The sequence below is a fragment of the Zingiber officinale genome, chromosome 1B, assembly GCF_018446385.1.
Source record: "Zingiber officinale cultivar Zhangliang chromosome 1B, Zo_v1.1, whole genome shotgun sequence".
Lineage (NCBI taxonomy): Eukaryota > Viridiplantae > Streptophyta > Magnoliopsida > Zingiberales > Zingiberaceae > Zingiber > Zingiber officinale.
Genome location: NC_055986.1, coordinates 169,861,717 through 169,880,008, shown reverse-complemented (window position 1 = coordinate 169,880,008; position 18,292 = coordinate 169,861,717). Strand labels below are relative to the sequence as shown.

Genomic DNA, 18,292 nt, shown 5'->3' with positions numbered 1-18,292 from the left:
CTCGGCCTGCCGTGTGCATCGGTATGCTAGGGAGAACTTCGGTAAGGTGCTATGTAGGGACTGTTAGCACTATGTTACCTTATGTCTTCGGCCAAGCATGACTTCCGCTCGGCCCCTTGTTACTGTTCAATCAAGCGCCTGAACCCCGACTCCTGTCGGGGCACCTTTTGCCATCAGTTATTCATCGGTCGGTCGCCCGGGAGGCCGGCCCATCCTTCTCCGACCGACCACCTGACCTTTTGACTTTCATGTGATATTGACCCCTCAAAATGGGGGTCCCCTGTTCTATCTGCCGATCATATAGTTTTTCAATGAAGTTGTTCGAGCCAGTCAATGGAACCTATTTTATTATTCAAAATCAATTTGGTAAGAAATTAATTAAAATTAATAATATTGTGAGTGCTATAAATGCATAGGACGAAGAGAGGCTGATGCATCCGATCGATTCGATCATTAAGGAGGTAGCTAGCTCCTGCGCTTGCATTGCATATGGCCATGGAAGCTGATTTCCTCTTCTCCCCTTTCTTCATCACCCTCTTCCTCGGCTTCTCCATAGCGGCAGTGCTACTACTGCTCACGAGACCAAGGAGTGGAGCTCACAGTAGGTCACATGGAAAAGTACTAGCTCCTCTTCCACCCGGCCCTCCCAAACTTCCCCTCATCGGAAACATCCACCAACTCGCCGGCGCAAACCCTCACCGTACTCTGCGCAGCCTCGCTCGGACTCACGGCCCGCTCATACTGCTCCGCCTCGGGCAGGTCGACTTGGTCGTCGCTTCGTCCGTGGAGGCCGTGGAGGAGATCATCAAGCGTCATGACCTCAACTTTGCCAGCCGGCCGACCGACTTGACCTTCGTCAACATACTGACCTACGACGGGCTCAGCGTCGCCATGGCCGCCTACGGCGGATATTGGAAGCAGATGAGGAAGATCTACGCCACGGAGCTGCTCAACTCCCGGCGCGTCAAGTCCTTCGCGGCCATCCGCGAGGATATGATCCGTAAGCTGACGGCGGAGATCGCCGGCAAGGCGTCGGCCCAAACGCCTCTCGATCTCGGCGCGATGGTGATGTCCATGAGCAACGCGGTGGTGGTGAGAACGGCGTTCGGTGAAAGCTGCAAACAACAAGCCGAGTTCTTGCAGCTGGTGAAGGAGTCAGTGAGCCTGGTGACCAGCTTCGCGGCGGCTGACATGTACCCGTCCCTCAAATTCTTGGACACTCTCACCGGATTGAAGTCCAAGTTAAAGCGTACTCGGGATAAGCTAGACAGAGTGTTCGATGAAATCATCGCACAGCGTCAGGCTGCACGAGCTGCTGATCATGAAACCACAAATCAGGGGGATCGAATCATCGACGTACTTCTCAGGCTTAAAGACGAAGGCGGATTAGAATTTCCCATCACAACCGAAAGCATCAAGGCCGTTGTCTTGGTGATGATCTTGCTTATGATTCATTAAATTCAATTCAATTCAATTCAATTTGCTGATGATCTTGCAATTTCCTTTAGGAAATATTTGCTGGAGGAACAGAGACATCATCGACGACGATCGAATGGGCCATGTCAGAGTTGGTGAAGAACCCTGAGACGATGGAGAAGGCCCAGCGAGAGATAAGGGAGGCCATGCGAGGGAAGAATAATCTGGAAGAGAGCGACATATCCAAGTTCGGCTACCTCAAATTGGTCATCAAGGAGACGCTGAGGCTCCATCCTCCGGGCCCTCTGTTGCTCCCGAGAGTATGCACAAACACCTGCGAGGTCATGGGGTATCGAGTGCCGGCAGGAGCCCGAGTCCTGATCAATGCATTCGCGTTGGCCAGAGATGAGTCTTATTGGGGCGCCGATGCCGAAAGCTTCAAGCCGGAGAGATTTGAGAACGGCTCAGTCGACTTCAGGGGCTTCAACTTGGAGTTCTTGCCATTTGGCGTAGGTCGAAGGATATGCCCCGGCATGACCTTCGGGCTATCGGCGGTGGAAGTTGGGTTGGCTCACCTCCTCTTCCACTTCGACTGGAAGCTTCCCCATGGCATGAAGACGGAGGATTTGGACATGATGGAGATTTCCGGGACGAGCGCACCCAGGAAAACTCCTCTCGTTGTGCTTGCCGATCTCGCCATTCCTCTGCCATAGTCACTTATATATGTAGATGCATGGCATGATGCCATGATGCATGCCAGGATATATTAATTTATGATATGCTTGTAATAATTAAATAAGTGCCTTGTACTTAATCTGGGCATGAATTTTGATATGAATTCCAATGGCGTGAAAGTTAAGACAAATTTAATTACGAATTGGATTTAATTTCTATTTCTTTCTTGACTTCGATCGTCACAATTAATTGGTCAATGGTGGACGCACGTGAAGACTCGACGAGTAAAATTTGCCCTAAAAGAGTTGGACTTCAATATATTTATTTCCTAAGACAGTTAATTGTTTTAAACCCACGAAATGATATGACATCCAATGCATATGTTTTGTCGATATTGTATTTTTCTAAAATCTCATCATCTTAATTAGTTGCGTTCTAATTCACGTCACACGTCTCCGGCCTTTTCTCTCTCACACACACACTCTATATATATATATATATAATGCATATGTTTTGTCGATATTGTATTTTTCTAAATCTCATCATCTCAATTAGTTGCGTTCTAATTCACGTGACACGTCTCCGGCCTTTTCTCACACACACTCACGTCTCCGGCCTTTTCTCACACACACTCTATATATATATATATATATATATATATATATATATATATATAATTTTGTCGACAAATTAGTTGCGTTCTAATTCACGTGACAAATTATAATTTTGTCATCAAATTCGTTGTTAAATCTACAACAAAAATAAATTTTTATTCCAAATTTATAATAAATTTGATGATGAAAATAATAAAAAAACTTTATGATCTATGATAAAAAAAATTTCGCTCCATATTTTCTTCCACTAGTGTTCGTAAGTCTACTAAACTATCAGATTTTGCTTATTCTTGTTATTGTCATTCTTTTGCTTCATTTATTACATCTATTCATTGTCTTTCTGAGCTCGTATCCTATAGAAAAGCGATTTGTAACCCACTTTAACAGAGTGCTAAGGCTGAGGAACTAACTGCTTTGTATCAAAGTCATACATGAGATTTGGTTTCATTGACACTAGGAAAACATACTATTGGTTCTCATTGGGTATATAAGATCAAAACTAACTGTTGGTGCAGCGAAGACCGGCAAGAGGGGGGTGAATTGCTAAAAATAAAAATGAAAACTACCCTCCTCGGATTTCAACTCAGAATAAATGCAGTAGTAAAATAATAAAGACAGAAAGTAAAAGCAGAAACAGAAGTTTTAACCTGGTTACAACCAAGAGGGTTGTTAATCCAGGGCAGTGAAAAGCGCACTAAGAAAATTCTCCTTCTCTGAAGGCGGAGAAGCCTTTTACACTCTAATTGCTCAGAACTACTGCTAGGAATTGCTTACAGATTGATTGCTTGAGTTGTTATTGAATTCCTAGCTCCAGGGGCCTTTATATGCTCCTGGAAAATCTATCCCGAGGGTCCAAGACGCCTCCAACAAGGTTCAAGGCGCCTCCAGCTCGGTCAGCGGATAAAACTTTATCCGCAACGCAAACGGTCAAATCTGACCTGTTGAAGGCGCCTTCAGGTCAAGGCCTCCAAGCCTGCTGGAGGCACCTCCAAGCTGGGAGCTCCATTTTTCAGCTTGGTTTCTTCAGCTTCCGATGCTCCGTTCTTTTGGGTGATTGCGGTCAACCGGAATAGGGTTCACCCGAACCCAATTCCCGACCTTCTCCTCGAGCAGCCTTCCGTCCTGGCTTAACGTCCCTCGAACGCCGCACACGCTCTTCACGCCCACCGGAGTACTCTTCCGCAGCTCTCTCGTCCTTCGGACACACCGAGCCCGTCGGCTCCCTTCCCGTGCCGTCCTTCTCGCTAGCTGCGTCTTCCGCTCGACTTCCTGTGTTCCTAAACTCCTGCACACTTAGACACAGGGATCAAACACAGCAGGACCTAACCAACTTGGTTGATCACATCAAAACTACCACGGGATCCAACAATCTCCCCCTTTTTGATGTGCATCAACCCAAGTTCAAGTTAGGGTTAAAATAGACATAAAAAGTAATTTTAAAGAAAAATTACAAAACTAACAAGTTAAACATAATTTTTTCAATTCGTAAAATTACAACACTTAAATTTGTCTAACTCCCCCTAAACATTTATAAAAATAATAAAAGAAAGTTTAAATTTATCTAACTCCCTTACTCTCCCCCTTTGATCACAATAAAAATGGGGTCTTAAGTAAGAAAAAAAAAATTAAGTAAGAATGAAGTTTTGAATAAATTTCAAAGTTAAATTGAATTTTCCAAAAAATTTCTAAGTTAAAAAAAAAACTAAGTAAATTTTTAAATGTTCCAAAAAACAGTCTAAGTTAAATGAAGTTTTCCAAAACAAAATTTCAAACCAAGAAATTAAGTTAGAATATTTCAAAACAATTTCTAAGGAAATTTTAACAAATATTTTATTATCTTTCAAAGCATTATTTGATTCTTGTTTAATGTTTTTTCATAAAGTTAATTAAACATTTGCTTTCAATATTTTAGCTTCCAGGTCGTGGCGAGGCACTAGGCCTTCTTGGTTATTGGAGCAACAACCACTTCCTTAGACAAAGCTTTCATAAAGAATTTCAATGTTTAAGTTTTCTCTCTTTAAGCTTTTTAATAAAAAAAATTAATTCAGCACAGATCTTGGAACCCAATAGAGGTTCCTTCCTACAGGATTATTCAAAAATCTAGGGGGTATATAGTTTCTTGGTATCTTCCTAAGTTGACCTTGATGCTTCCTTATATACCAATTTAATTTACCATAAATTCTTAATTTTGAATTTTAAAATTGATTTAAGCATGCAGCAAATTTCAGTTTTTCAATTTCTAGTTTTAATTTATCATTTTTTGATTTTACACTATCATACATTTCAAGTGGACATGATTTTGCTAATTTCATTTTTAATTCTTTATTTTCTTTTTCTACTTCGAATAAGTCTTTAGAAAGTGATTTAATAAATCGAAATGACTGAGACGGGGTTAGATTGCGTACCTTACTTACCTGATCTGGTGACACTCCCCCTTCACTGCTGCTTTCTTCTTCTGATGTTCCTCCCCCTTCATCGATGCTCATCTCTGAGCTTGAGTCTTCTTCCGGTTGATGGTTCGCCAATAGCACTAACCCCAAAAATTCTTCGATGTCCGACTCAGAGGTTGACGAATCTGACCAAGTAGCCTTCAGATTCTTGTGCTTGGAGGGTTCTGGTTTCTTGTATTTTGGCTTTTCCTTTTCATTCTTCTTTCTTTTCAATTTTGGGTAGTCCTCCTTGATGTGCCCTTCTTCGTTGCAGTTGTAGCAACGAACCGTCCTCTTCTTTCGATGATGTCTCTGCGATTTAAATTTATTAGTACTGAAAAACTTATTGAAGCGTCTTACTAGTAGTGTCGCTTCGGATTCGTCGACTGAGGCTTCGGAGTCAGAACCGTTTACTTTTGCCTTTAGAGCTATGTTCTGACCGGTCTTCTCTACTCCATTTGGCTCTGAAACTCGAGATTCGTGAAGTTCAAAAGTCGAAAATAACTGTTCTAACGTACTTACCTCGAGGTCCTTAGAGATGTAGTATGCATCTACTAAGGAGACCCACTCTGGAGTTCTCGGGAAGGCATTAAGCGCGTATCATATGGAATCCCGGTTGGTTACCTCTTCTCCAAGGTTCGTTAGTTGCGTTATCAGCTCCTTGATTCTCGCTTGGAGTTGCGCTACCTTCTCGCCTTGGTTCATCCGGAGGTTCGTTAACTGGTTCCGGAGGATGTCGCGCTAGCTTCGCTTCGAAGTACCTTCGTGAAGCTCCGGGAATTTTTCCCAGATCTTCTGAGTCGTAGCTTCCGATCCAATTTACCTCCTGCGGACGATGAGTAGGTGGAACTCACCTTTCCATTGGCGACGAAATCGCTTGCTCCTTTTTCGTCCTCCATGTGTTTTCTTCTTTGTCTTCAAGCCGCAAAACCATATTTCATTGTAATAAGAATATCAAAATCCGTTTTAAAAAATACCTCCATTTTGTGCTTCCATGTGGCGAAGTCTCCGTCAAACTTCGGGGGATGGATGTTCGCTCCGGCCATCGTCTTGATCGTAGTGCTTCAGTTGGCGGTTAGTCCTTCTGAGACGATCAGGCTATGATACCACTTGTTTGTGCAGCGGAGACCGGCAAGAGGGAGGGTGAATTGCTGAAAATAAAAATGAAAACTACCCTCCTCGGATTTCAACTCAGAATAAATGCAGTAGTAAAATAATAAAGACAGAAAGTAAAAGCAGAAACAGAAGTTTTAACCTGGTTACAACCAAGAGGGTTGTTAATCCAGGGCAGTGAAAAGCACACTAAGAAAATTCTCCTTCTCTGAAGGTGGAGAAGCCTTTTACACTCTAATTGCTCAGAACTACTGCTAGGAATTGCTTACAGATTGATTGCTTGAGTTGTTATTGAATTCCTAGCTCCAGGGGCCTTTATATAGCTCCTGGAAAGTCTATCCCAAGGGTCCAAGGCGCCTCCAACAAGGTTCAAGGCGCCTTCAGCTCGGTCAGCGGATAAAACTTTATCCGCAATGCAAACGGTCAAATCTGACATGTTGAAGGCGCCTTCAACAGGGTTGAAGGCGCCTTCATGATGGAGGCGCCTCCAAGCCTGATGGAGGCGCCTCCAAGCCTGCTGGAGGTGCCTCCAAGCTGGCAGCTCCATTTTTTAGCTTGGTTTCTTCAGCTTCCGATGCTCCGTTCTTTTGGGTGATTGCGACCAACCGGAATAGGGCTCACCCGAACCCAATTCCCGACCTTCTCCTCGAGCAGCCTTCCGTCCCGGCTTAACGTCCCTCGAACGCCGCACACGCTCTTCACGCCCACCGGAGTACTCTTCCGCAACTCTCTCGTCCTTCAGACGCACCGAGCCCGTCGGCTCCCTTCCCGTGTCGTCCTTCTCGCTAGTTGCGTCTTCCGCTCGACTTCTTGTGTTCCTAAGCTCCTGTACACTTAGATACAAGGATCAAACACAGTAGGACCTAACCAACTTGGTTGATCACATCAAAACTACCACGGGGTCCAACACTAACTCTGATAGATCTATCGAACGATACAAAGCTCGTCTTGTTGCTAAAGGTTATTCTCAGGAGTATAGCATGGATGATGAGGAAACATTTGCTCTTGTTGCAAAAAATGACGACTGTTCGTACTCTGATTGTTGTTTCTTCTGTTTGTCGATGGAGAATATCTTAGATGGATGTCAAGAATGCATTTCTAAATTGTGATCTTCATGAAGAAGTTTATATGACACCTCCTCCTGGTATTTCACACAAACCTGGTGAAGTTTGCAGGCTTCATAAAGCGTTTTATAGTCTCAAACAAGCACCTCGTGCTCTCAAACAAGCACCTCGTGCTTGGTTTGAGAAGTTCTCTACAGTGATTATTTTGTTTGATTTTCATCCTATTAATCATGATTCAGTATTGTTTGTCAGATGTACGAGTGCAGGTTATATTCTTTTATCATTATATGTTGATGGCATGATTATTACTGGTGATGATTCTGATAGAATTGCTTCCTTGAAGTCTGAGTTGACTCATTATTTTGCTATGAAAGACTTAGGTATACTACGCTACTTTCTGAACATTAAAGTTGCTTATTCCCTGAAAGATTATCTTTTATCTCAGTCAAAGTATATATTTGATCTGTTTGAGCGTGCTCATCTTACTGATAATAGAGTTATTGATACTCCTATTGAGACTAATGCTCGATATTCTCCATCTAATGGCTCACTTTTGCCCGATCCTAGTTTGTACAGAACTATTGTTGGAAGCTTGGTTTATCTCACCGTGACTCATTAAGATATTGTGTATGCTATTCATGTGGTTAGTCAATTTATCGCTGCACCAATTACAGTTCATTCGGCTATTGTTCTTCGTATTCTCAGGTATCTTTGGGGCACTAAATTTCAAAGCTTTTTATTTCCTTCTACTTCATCTCTTGAGCTGCGTGCATGCTCTGATGCAGATTGGGCTGGTGATCCTATAAATCGTAAATCTACCACTGGCTTCTGCATTTTTCTTAGTGATTCCCTCATTTCTTGGAAAAATAAAAAGTAAAATGTTATTTCTAGATCTTCTACAGAAGCTAAGTATCATGTCATGGCCTCAATTACTTGTGAGATAGTTTGGTTGCGTTGATTGCTTGCGGATATGAGTGTCTCTCTTCATCAACCTACTCCGTTATATTGTGATAATCAGAGTGCTGTTCAAATTGCATACAATCCAGTTTTTCATGAGTAGACGAAATATATTGAAATTGATTGTCATATTACTCGTCATCATCATCAGATTGGCATCATCATATTATCTTTTGTTCCTTCAAAGCTACATATTGCTGATATATTTACCAAGGCATCCCGCTTCACGTTTTTATTTCTTATCTGACAAATTCTCAATGCTTTTAGCTGTAGCATCGTGAGTTTGAGGGGAGATGTTAAATTATATATTTATTTGTTTATAGCTTTTAGTGCAAGTTGGACCTTTTCCTTTTTTTTTTTATAGTGTTTAGGATTTCTTAACTTAACTATATAAGACCTTATACTCTGTATTTTTATATATCAATTTTAGATTCAATAATATATGTACACAAACATCAGACACATGGTGAGATAAATTTCAGATCATCAATTTTTAAAAATAGACCCCTAACTATTATATTAAAGATGTCATGTGTCTATCATTCGTACTACGCTTAGGGGCAATTGTAATTTTCTTTGAAGTTTACACAGTGTATATCCTTAGGTAACATTATTATATAAAGAGTTTATTCGGTCTAAATTTTATTTAAATATAATAAATTAAACAATAATAAAAATAGTAAATAAAAAAATGGAATAAAAGTAACAAATATAATAATTTTAAAAAATTCCAACAACTAAATGGTTAGGTTTCTTTATTGATTCACAAAGACGTAGAAATAAAAGATATTAAAAGTAAAAAAAATGAATTAAAATTCTAAATTGTCTACAAAGTAATTCATAAACTTCTGTGTTGAAGTTATTGTTTCAAAAACAATAAATCGTATCAAAAGATTTATTCATATTATGAATATGTTTAGTTAATAAATGAACAATTGACGAAATAAATTTAGACAAGTATACATATTTGATCCGGTAGTAAGAGCAGGGGGCCCCGTCCTGTGAAGTCAACGTCACGTGGAAGTCACAGTGGCAGTCATCCATCCGGAGAGGGTCGGGTCCGACCGGACGCCCGGAGAAGGCAGGGTTCGACCGGACGTCCGGCCGGCCGATAGAATCGAACGCCCGGAGAGGGATGGGTCCGATCGGCTTGCCGACCGGACGATATACGGCTGATGGTTAAAGGCGCCCTGTCGAAATCAGGGTTCCGGCGCTCAGTGGAAAAGGTCGTGGGCCGAGCGGACCTCACGCTCGGCCAAAGCCATAAGGTAACACTACTAATAGTCCCCATAAAGCACGTGATGGAGGATCTCCCCAAGTAAACCATCGCATATGTCCGGCCGGATGTTGAGGGAGCTGTCCGCCCGGAAGCCAGATTTGGAGCAAAGGGGAAAAGGACAAGGAACGTCTTTTTCTGACAGCAGGTATGTTTCACGTGTGAGCCATGCTCCAAATCTTGTGACAGGGGATTCCGCTGTCCCATCGAGGACATGCTAAGACTGTAGCAGTATGGGTTCGGGAAGCTCACTGACAAGTCCTTACTGGAGTATGGGCAATGGACATGTGTGCACCTCGGAAGGTGTACACTCACTTCTTCGCTGCCCTATATAAAGGCCCTCATTCTTCGCCGGAGGTACGCAGTCTACGAGTTTTAAAGCCACTGTTTCTTTCTTGAGCTTCGCCTGACTTGAGCGTCGGAGGGTCGCCGCCGGGAGCTTTGTGCCGCCAGTCGAAGATCCACGCAAGCAGCCGGAAGCGCCACGTGCCCAGCGTCCGTTGATTCGGCATTCGGACAGGATCAATTTGGCGCCGTCTGTGGGAACGCTCCTGCATCCGAGCGGAAACAATGGATGAAGCTGGACAACAACACGTGGTGACGCTTTCGAACGAGGAACTCGACGCTCTGATCGAGATAAGAGCCGCCAAGCTTGTGGAGCAAAAACAGAAAGCCACAGCCGAGCGGCCCGAGCAGCAAGCAACGTCAGCGTCTGGAGGTCGAGCGGAAGCACCGCCGGCCATCGTCGCATTTCATCGAGCCCTATTCCGCACCCCTGAAGCCGTACCAGCTCATAGAGATAAGGGATCTTCTTCGGATGAGATGCCTAGACGAGATAACAGAAAAGGGAAAGCCCCCCGAGCGGACTCATCTCCCGAGCGGATCAATCGCCAATTTTCAGAGGTTATTCTACGAGACTCTCTGCCAAAGCACTATGCGCCTCCGACGATCGGCGAGTACAATGGGACAACCGACTCAGATGATCATCTGGGTAAGTTCGATAACACAGCCACTCTCCATCAATACACAGATGGAGTAAAGTGCCGAGTCTTTCTTACCACTCTCTCGGGATCGGCTCAACGGTGGTTCCGGAGGCTGCCGGACGGATCCATCACAAGCTTCAAGGACTTCCGAACGGCCTTCCTTCATCATTTTGCAAGCAGTCGGCGCTATCAAAAAACGAGCGTGAGCCTGTTCGCCATCAAGTAAGAAGCCCGTGAATCGCTTCGAGCTTACATCCAGAGGTTCAACCAAGTAGCGATGGACATTCCAACGGCCACCTCGGAAACCATGATGAATGCCTTCACACGAGGCCTAGTGGATGGGGATTTCTTCCGATCGCTCATCCGAAAGCCGCCCCGAGACTATGATCACATGCTACACCGGGCGAACGAATACATCAACGTGGAAGAAGCGCAAGCGGCAAGGAAAAAGGAAACTCCAGCCGAGCAGGCTCCTCCGGCCGAGCGGAAACAGCACGCCACTCATCAGCCGCCTAGAGGACCAAGGGCCGAAGCAATCTGATCCCCCCACGCCAGGTCCCATGTGCAAGAGGTAGCTGCCGCCCGGCCCAAGCCAAAAAAGAAATGGACCCCGATGTTCTGCTCCTTCCACCGGACGGACACGCACAATACAAGGGATTGCCGAAGTCTTCCCTTTGTGACTCATCCTGTGCCCCGGAATGTCGGACGACGGTCTCCTTCAGTCGACAGGCGACAGAGAACTCATGAAGCCGATCGGACGCGAGCTGGTAGGCCACAGCAACAAACTCCCGATCGGCATCATTCTCCAAGGCAGGAGAATCGCCGAGCGTCCAGAGAACGGTCTCGACCGTCCGCTCGGGAAGAGGAAAATAGAAGCAATACTTCCCGAGGCGAGATCAACGTTATTGCTGGCGGGCCGACCGGAGGAGACTCCAATCGAGCCAGAAAGGCGAGCGTCCGGCAGCTCCAGATTCATGCGGTCGGCTGTAGCCGAGAACGAGCAGAAGGACCCGAAATTAGTTTCGGGCCCAGGGACTTGGAAGGAGTTGAAGTACCCCACGACGATGCTCTGCTCATCAAAGCGGTAATAGCAAATTACACTATTCATCGCGTATTTGTTGACACAGGGAGCTCAGTCAACATCATATTCAAGAAGGCGTTCGATCAGCTGCAAATTGATCGAGCCGAGCTGTTGCCCATGACAACTCCGCTCTACGGGTTTCCTCGCTGGGAGAAGAGCCACTCAGGAGGACAAGGACAACAAACTTCGTGGTGGTCGATTCTCCCTCGTCCTACAACGTCATTTTGGGACGACCGGCTCTCAGCGAATTCCGAGCGGTCGTCTCAACCTTCCACCAGAAGATCAAGTTCCCCGTGGAGGACAAAGTGGGAGAAGTACGGGGAGATCAACTAGCAGCTCGGCGATGCTACATCGAGATGGTCCGAGCCGAAGCCAATTCCGCTCGGAAGGCTCCCCGGATCGAGGTAAACGCCATCACCGAAAAACCACCCTCTTTAATTTATGAAGAAAAAGAGGAAGTGCAGATTCACCCAACCCGATCGGAGGCCACAACCTTTATAGCGTCCGATCTGGAGGAGAAACAGAAAGAAGAACTGATCCAATGCCTCCGAAGAAATCATGATGTCTTTGTTTGGTCGACACATGAGCTGCTCGGAATTTTACCGAGCATAGCGCAGCACGAGCTACATGTCCGACCGGACGCACGGCCAGTAAAGCAAAGAAAAAGGGACTTCAGCGCCGAGCAGAATTCCATCATCCGAGCGGAGGTGGAAAAACTTCTGGAGGCCGGCCATATACGCGAGGTGCAGTTCCCGAGCTGGTTGGCTAACGTAGTATTAGTCTCCAAGCCAGGCAACAAGTGGAGAGTGTGCATAGATTTTCGGGATCTCAACAAAGCTTGCCCGAAAGATTTTTATCCTCTGCCCCGGATAGATCAGCTGGTGGACTCTACGGCCGGCTGCGAATTAATCTGTATGCTCGACGCCTACCAGGGCTATCACCAAGTGCTGCTCGCCCGTGAAGATCAAGAAAAGGTCAGCTTCGTGACGGCCGACGGCACTTATTGCTATAATGTAATGCCGTTCGGATTGAAGAATGCGGGGGCCACATATCAACGCTTGATGAATAAAGTGTTCAGAAAGCAGATCGGACGGAATCTAGAAGTTTATGTGGACGACATTCTCATTAAGTCCGTCCGAGCGGCCGATCTCTTCAAAGACATGGAGGAAACCTTCCGAACGCTGCGCAAATATGGAGTCAAGCTAAATCCCCAGAAGTGCCTGTTCGGAGCAAAAGGAGGGCGCTTTCTGGGGTACATAGTGATCGAGCGGGGAATCGAAGCAAATCCCAGCAAGGTGAAAACTCTACAAGATATACCGCCTCCAAGAAATACAAGGGAAGTGCAGCGTTTGACCGGTCGGATAACCGCTCTGTCTAGGTTCATCTCCAAAACCGCCGACCGGAGCCTTCCTTTTTTCAAGATCTTACGCAAAGCTACAAAATTTCACTGGGACGAAGAATGCGACCGGGCGTTCGAAGATTTGAAGGCATATTTGAACTCTCTCCCGGTATTAGCCAAGTCAACTGCGGGTGAGCCGCTTCATATGTACTTGTCTTCAACCGAGCATGCAATCGGCTCAGCTTTAGTAAGGTCGAGCGGAGAAGAGCCTGTGTATTTCCTTAGTCACATTTTAAAAGATGCTGAATCTCGCTACACTGGGCTCGAGAAGCTGGCTTTCGCTCTGGTCCTTGCCGCTCGGCGCCTTCGTCCATACTTCCTGGTGCATACGATCATTGTCAAAACCAATAGCCCGCTCGGACGTGTTCTACTAAATCTAGAGGCATCCGGACGGCTCATCAAATGGACGACGGAGTTAAGTGAATTTGATATCTAATACCAGCCCCGCTCGGCGATCAAAGTGCAATCCTTGGCCGATTTTGTGACTGAGGTGCAAAGGTCGGAGCCGGAAGCTATGTGGAGAATATATGTAGATGGGTCGTCCACTCGGCTCGGAAGCGGGATTGGAATATTGTTACTCTCCCCTCAAGAAGAGAAGATGCACTTATCCGTCCGGCTGGATTATAAAACTACCAACAATGAAGCAGAGTATGAGGCCCTCATAGCCGACTTGCAGGCAGCTCGGCATGTGGGAGCCGGTCGGGTAACGCTTCACTCGGATTCGCAGTTGGCCGCTCAGCAGCTCTCTGGTACCTTCGAAATCAATAGTGCTCGGCTCAAGCTCTACGCTGAAGCCTTCGAGAAGCTCAAAGCTGACTTTAGAGAAGTTATTGTCCAGAAGATACCCAGAGCAGAAAATCAAGCAGTCGATGAGTTAGCCAAACTCGCGAGCTCAATAACGTCGGTCGCCATTCAGCAATCAATTGAAAAAGTACTGTTGGTGGCGCACGTCGACCGGATGGAATGCCTCATATTTCCATGCGACTGGCGGACACCCATCATAGAGTTCCTCCGCTCGGGAGCCACACCGTCCGACCGGAATGAAGCCCAACTGTTAAGGAGAAGAGCCGGTCGGTTCACACTTATCGGCGATCAGCTTTACAAAAAGGTTTTCTCACGCCCGCTGTTGAAATGCGTGAGCTCGGAAGACTCGGCTTACATCCTCCAAGAAGTACATCAAGGATCATGCGGAGTACATCCGGGCGGACGGTCACTAGCTAAAAAGATCCTACTAGCCGGATACTTTTGGCCGACCTTACAAGCAGACGCCGCTCGGGCAGTATCTACGTGCCTTTCGTGCCAGAAGTACCATAACTTCTCCCACCGACCGGCCGAGGAAATGAAGGCATCAACCGTGTCATGTCCGTTCGATCAATGGGGAATGGATATTGTCGGTCCATTTCCGATGGCGACCGGGTAGAGGAAATTTTTGCTAGTGGCGGTCGATTATTTTTCCAAGTGGGTGGAGGCCGAGCCGTTGGCAAAGATCACCGAACAGATGGTCAAAAAATTCATCTGGCAACACATCATCTGTCGGTTCGGCATCCCTCGCCGATTGGTTTCCGACAATGGGCGGCAATTCACAGGGAATGTGCTAGAGGATTGGGGAAAAGCTACGAAATCGAGCAACACTTCACGTCCGTGGCTTATCCCCAAAGCAACGGTCAAGCCGAAGTAGCCAATCGGAAATTCTTCGTATTCTGCACGCTCGGCTCGACCATTTGGGAGGAAATTGGCCGGATGAAGTGCCGGGCGTCTTATGGGCCATCCGAACGACTCCGAAGGAAGGGACGGGCGTCACACCGTTCCATTTGGTGTATGGCGGCGAGGCGGTTATTCCGGTTGAAGTCGACGTCGAGTCCGTCCGAATCCAGAGTTATGATGATGACAACGCCGAACGGAGGAACATGGAGCTGGATTTGGTCGACGAGGAGCGAGCCAAGGCGTCCGTTCGGTTGATGGCGTACCGGCAGCGGATGAAGCAAAATTACAACCGCCGTGTAATCCCCAAATCATTTCAGGTCGGTGATCTTGTCTGGAAGAAGGTCAAGCCGGTCGGCGACGTCGGCAAACTGGAGGCACCGTGGGCAGGCCCCTTCAAGGTTATTGAAAAGCTCCGATCGGGCGCATATTATTTAAAGGATGAAGACGGGCGGCAGCTGGATCGACCGTGGAGTGCGAATCATCTCCAGCCTTATCGAGCGGGGTGAAAGGTGCACGAATGTAAATCATTTTTGTATATGTTAATCGCGCATGTCCTTGTAATGCAGGAAGCAAAATTAATGCAAAGGATGGCCAATGGATTCTCCGATCGGCAGCGTCAAAATTAACCTTGAAGACCGTCAAGCTCCGACGTTAAATATCGAGAGACGAGCCGGCGTCTATAAACGTCCGATCGGAAGACCGTCGAGCTCCGACGTTAAATATCGAGAGACGAGCCGGCGTCTATAAACGTCCGAGCGGAACACCGTCGAGCTCCGATGTTAAATATCGAGAGACGAGCTGGCGTCTATAAACGTCCGAGCGGAAGACCGTCGAGCTCCGACGTTAAATATCGAGAGACGAGCCGGCGTCTATAAACGTCCGAGCGCAAGACCGTCGAGCTCCGACGTTAAATATCGAGAGACGAGCCGGCGTCTATAAACATCCGAGCGGAAGACCGTCGAGCTCCGACGTTAAATATCGAGAGCCGCGTCTATAAACGCTCCAAGCGGAAGACCGCCGAGCTCCGACGTTAAATATCGAGACGAGCGGCGTCTATAAACGCCCGAGTGGAAGACCGCCGAGCTCCGACGTTAAATATCGAGACGAGCCGGCGTCTAAACGCTCGAGAGGAAGACCGCCGAGCCCGACGTTAAATATCGAGACGAGCCGGCGTCTATAAACGCTCCGAGCGCAAGACCGTCGAAGCCGACGTTAAATATCGAGAGACGAGCCGGCGTCTATAAACGCCCGAGCGCAAGACCGCCGAGCTCGACGTTAAATATCGAGACGAGCCGACGCTCTATAAACGCCCGAAGCGCAAGACCGCCGAGCCCGACGCAAATATCGAGACGAGCCGGCGTCTATAAACGTCCGAGCGGAAGACCGCCGAGCTCGACGCGTTAAATATCGAGAGACGAGCCGTCTATAAACGCCCGAGCGCAAGACCGCCGAGCTCCGGTTAAATATCGAGAGACGAGCGGCGTCTATAAACGAAGCGGAAGACCGCCGAGCTCCGACGTTAAATATCGAGAGACGAGCCGGCGTCTATAAACGTCCGAGCGCAAGACCGCCGAGCTCCGACGTTAAATATCGAGACGAGCCGGCGTCTAAACGTCCAAGCGGAAGACCGCCGAGCTCCGACGTTAAATAGAGACGAGCCGACGCCTATAAACGCCCGAGCGGAAGACCGCCGAGCTCCGACGCGTTAATATCGAGACGAGCCGCCTATAAATGTCCGAAGCGCAAGACCGCCGAGCTCGACGTTAAATATCGAGAGACGAGCCGGCGTCTATAAACGTCCGAGCGCAAGACCGTCGAGCTCCGACGTTAAATATCGAGAGACGAGCCGGCGTCTATAAACGTCCGAGCGGAAGACCGTCGAGCTCCGACGTTAAATATCGAGAGACGAGTCGGCGTCTATAAACGTCCGAGCGCAAGACCGTCGAGCTCCGTCGTTAAATATCGAGAGACGAGCCGGCATCTATAAACGTCCGAGCGGAAGACCGTCGAGCTCCGACGTTAAATATCGAGAGATGAGCCGGCGTCTATAAACGTCCGAGCGGAAGACCGTCGAGCTCCGACGTTAAATATCGAGAGACGAGTCGACGTCTATAAATATTCCGAGCGAAAAAAAAACGACTGCAAGTGTCCGAGAAGTTCGCCGCCAATATTGTTCGACCGACTCTACGTTCCGCTCGGCTCAATGCCCAAAGGTTGTCGGCTTATAGCGAGCAATCCTTGCTAGCAAAGCGGAATGTTACGCGTCCGGAATATTTGCCCGAGCGGAAGGGCATGGCCAAGTACTTCGCAAGAATGCCTTTCGAATGCCAGAGGTGTGATAAGAGGCGAGCGGGCAACACACATATTAATTAGCAAAAGGACAAAGTGTAAAAAGATAGAGTGCGCGAAAGGAAAGCATTGCATTAAAAATAAAATCTCAGGCCGGGCGGCCTAAGTACAAAAGGGATCATATTTAGCCGGGTGGCCAAATTACAAAAATTACTCGATATAATCGTAGAGGGTCTTGGGGATGTTATCTAGGAGCGCCACCTGTTCGCCAGCCGGAATATTGGTGGACTTCGGAAGAAGGCCCTTCGACTTCAGATAGGTCATAGTGGCAGTCATGGCCAAGTCGAAGGCTGAGTACATCCGCTCGCAAATTTTCTCCGAGAATTCGGGCGATCGGATGTAGCTCTGTCGCAGAGCGGCGACTCGGCTCGGCTCGACATCTTGATATTCTTTGAAAGCCGCCTGGGAGCCTGTGAAGGCCTCGTTCAGATTCTTAAGCTTTTCCGCGTCGGCCGAGCGGCCCGCCTTCTCCCTGTCGAGCTGCTCTGTCAACTCTTTTATCTTCAGCTCCAGGCCCCGAGCCTCAATGTTCTTCTTCTCCAGATCGGAGATAGCTGTATTCTTCCGAGTGGTGGCCAAGGTTATTTTTGTGTCAAGCGACTTGACTTGTCGCTCGGACTCGGCCAAGGCGTGGGCCTGGTCGGCTGTCTTCTTCTGCTCGGCCGCCAGCAGAGTTTGAGCTTTCTTCTGCTCCTTTTGCAGCTCGGAATAGGAAGGGAACTGAAGGCCGGACGGACCAACTGCGGCCTTCAGTTGCCGTAGCTCTTCATCCACCAAGGCCAAGCGGTTGGAAACCGCAATTTCCTCCACCCATCTCTGGCAAAAGAAAATTATAGCTATTAGCGACCGATCGGAAAGAATGAACACCAAAGTTTGTAGATTACAAACTTACCCCTGTGGCCTGCTGCATATGGATGTTAGCCAAATTTCCGAGGGGTATCAGCGCAGTGCGGGCCCGAGGATCGGCCCACATCTCAGCTAGGGGCCCTTTCAAGGTGATGGTGTGCTCGGGCGCAGATGGAAGGTCGGCCTCTGGAATCAGCTCTTCAGTCGGAAGATGAAGAGTGACCCGAATCGTACGGCCATGACCGGGGGTCGTCTGACCGGCAGTCGGAAGGGGATCAGAAGCCGGCGTAGAAAACTGGGAATGAATGGTCGAGCGCTGGGCTGAATGGCGAGCGGGCGGAAGGGTGCTGATTGGAATAGCCTCCACTGGAGCAGCTGGCTCGTCC

General features: G+C 47.4%; 1 protein-coding gene across 1 annotated transcript; it reads left to right on the top strand.

Annotated features, from left to right (window-relative positions):
- The first annotated feature begins 451 nt into the window (after positions 1 to 451).
- LOC122020583 (alpha-humulene 10-hydroxylase-like) lies at positions 452 to 2,253 on the top strand. The gene is made up of 2 exons (XM_042578601.1): positions 452 to 1,431; positions 1,509 to 2,253. Exons 1-2 carry the CDS (start codon positions 490 to 492, stop codon positions 2,127 to 2,129), a joined length of 1,563 nt encoding a protein of 520 aa, XP_042434535.1. The 5' UTR covers positions 452 to 489; the 3' UTR covers positions 2,130 to 2,253.
- The last annotated feature ends 16,039 nt before the right edge of the window (positions 2,254 to 18,292 follow it).

Bases quoted from the DNA above. Each gene is read 5' to 3' on its own strand.
- LOC122020583 (XM_042578601.1), top strand. From the start codon at position 490: ATGGCCATGGAAGCTGATTTCCTCTTCTCCCCTTTCTTCATCACCCTC. The intron at 1,432-1,508 runs GTGATGATCTTG...AATTTCCTTTAG, and splicing joins GCATCAAGGCCGTTGTCTTG to GAAATATTTGCTGGAGGAAC.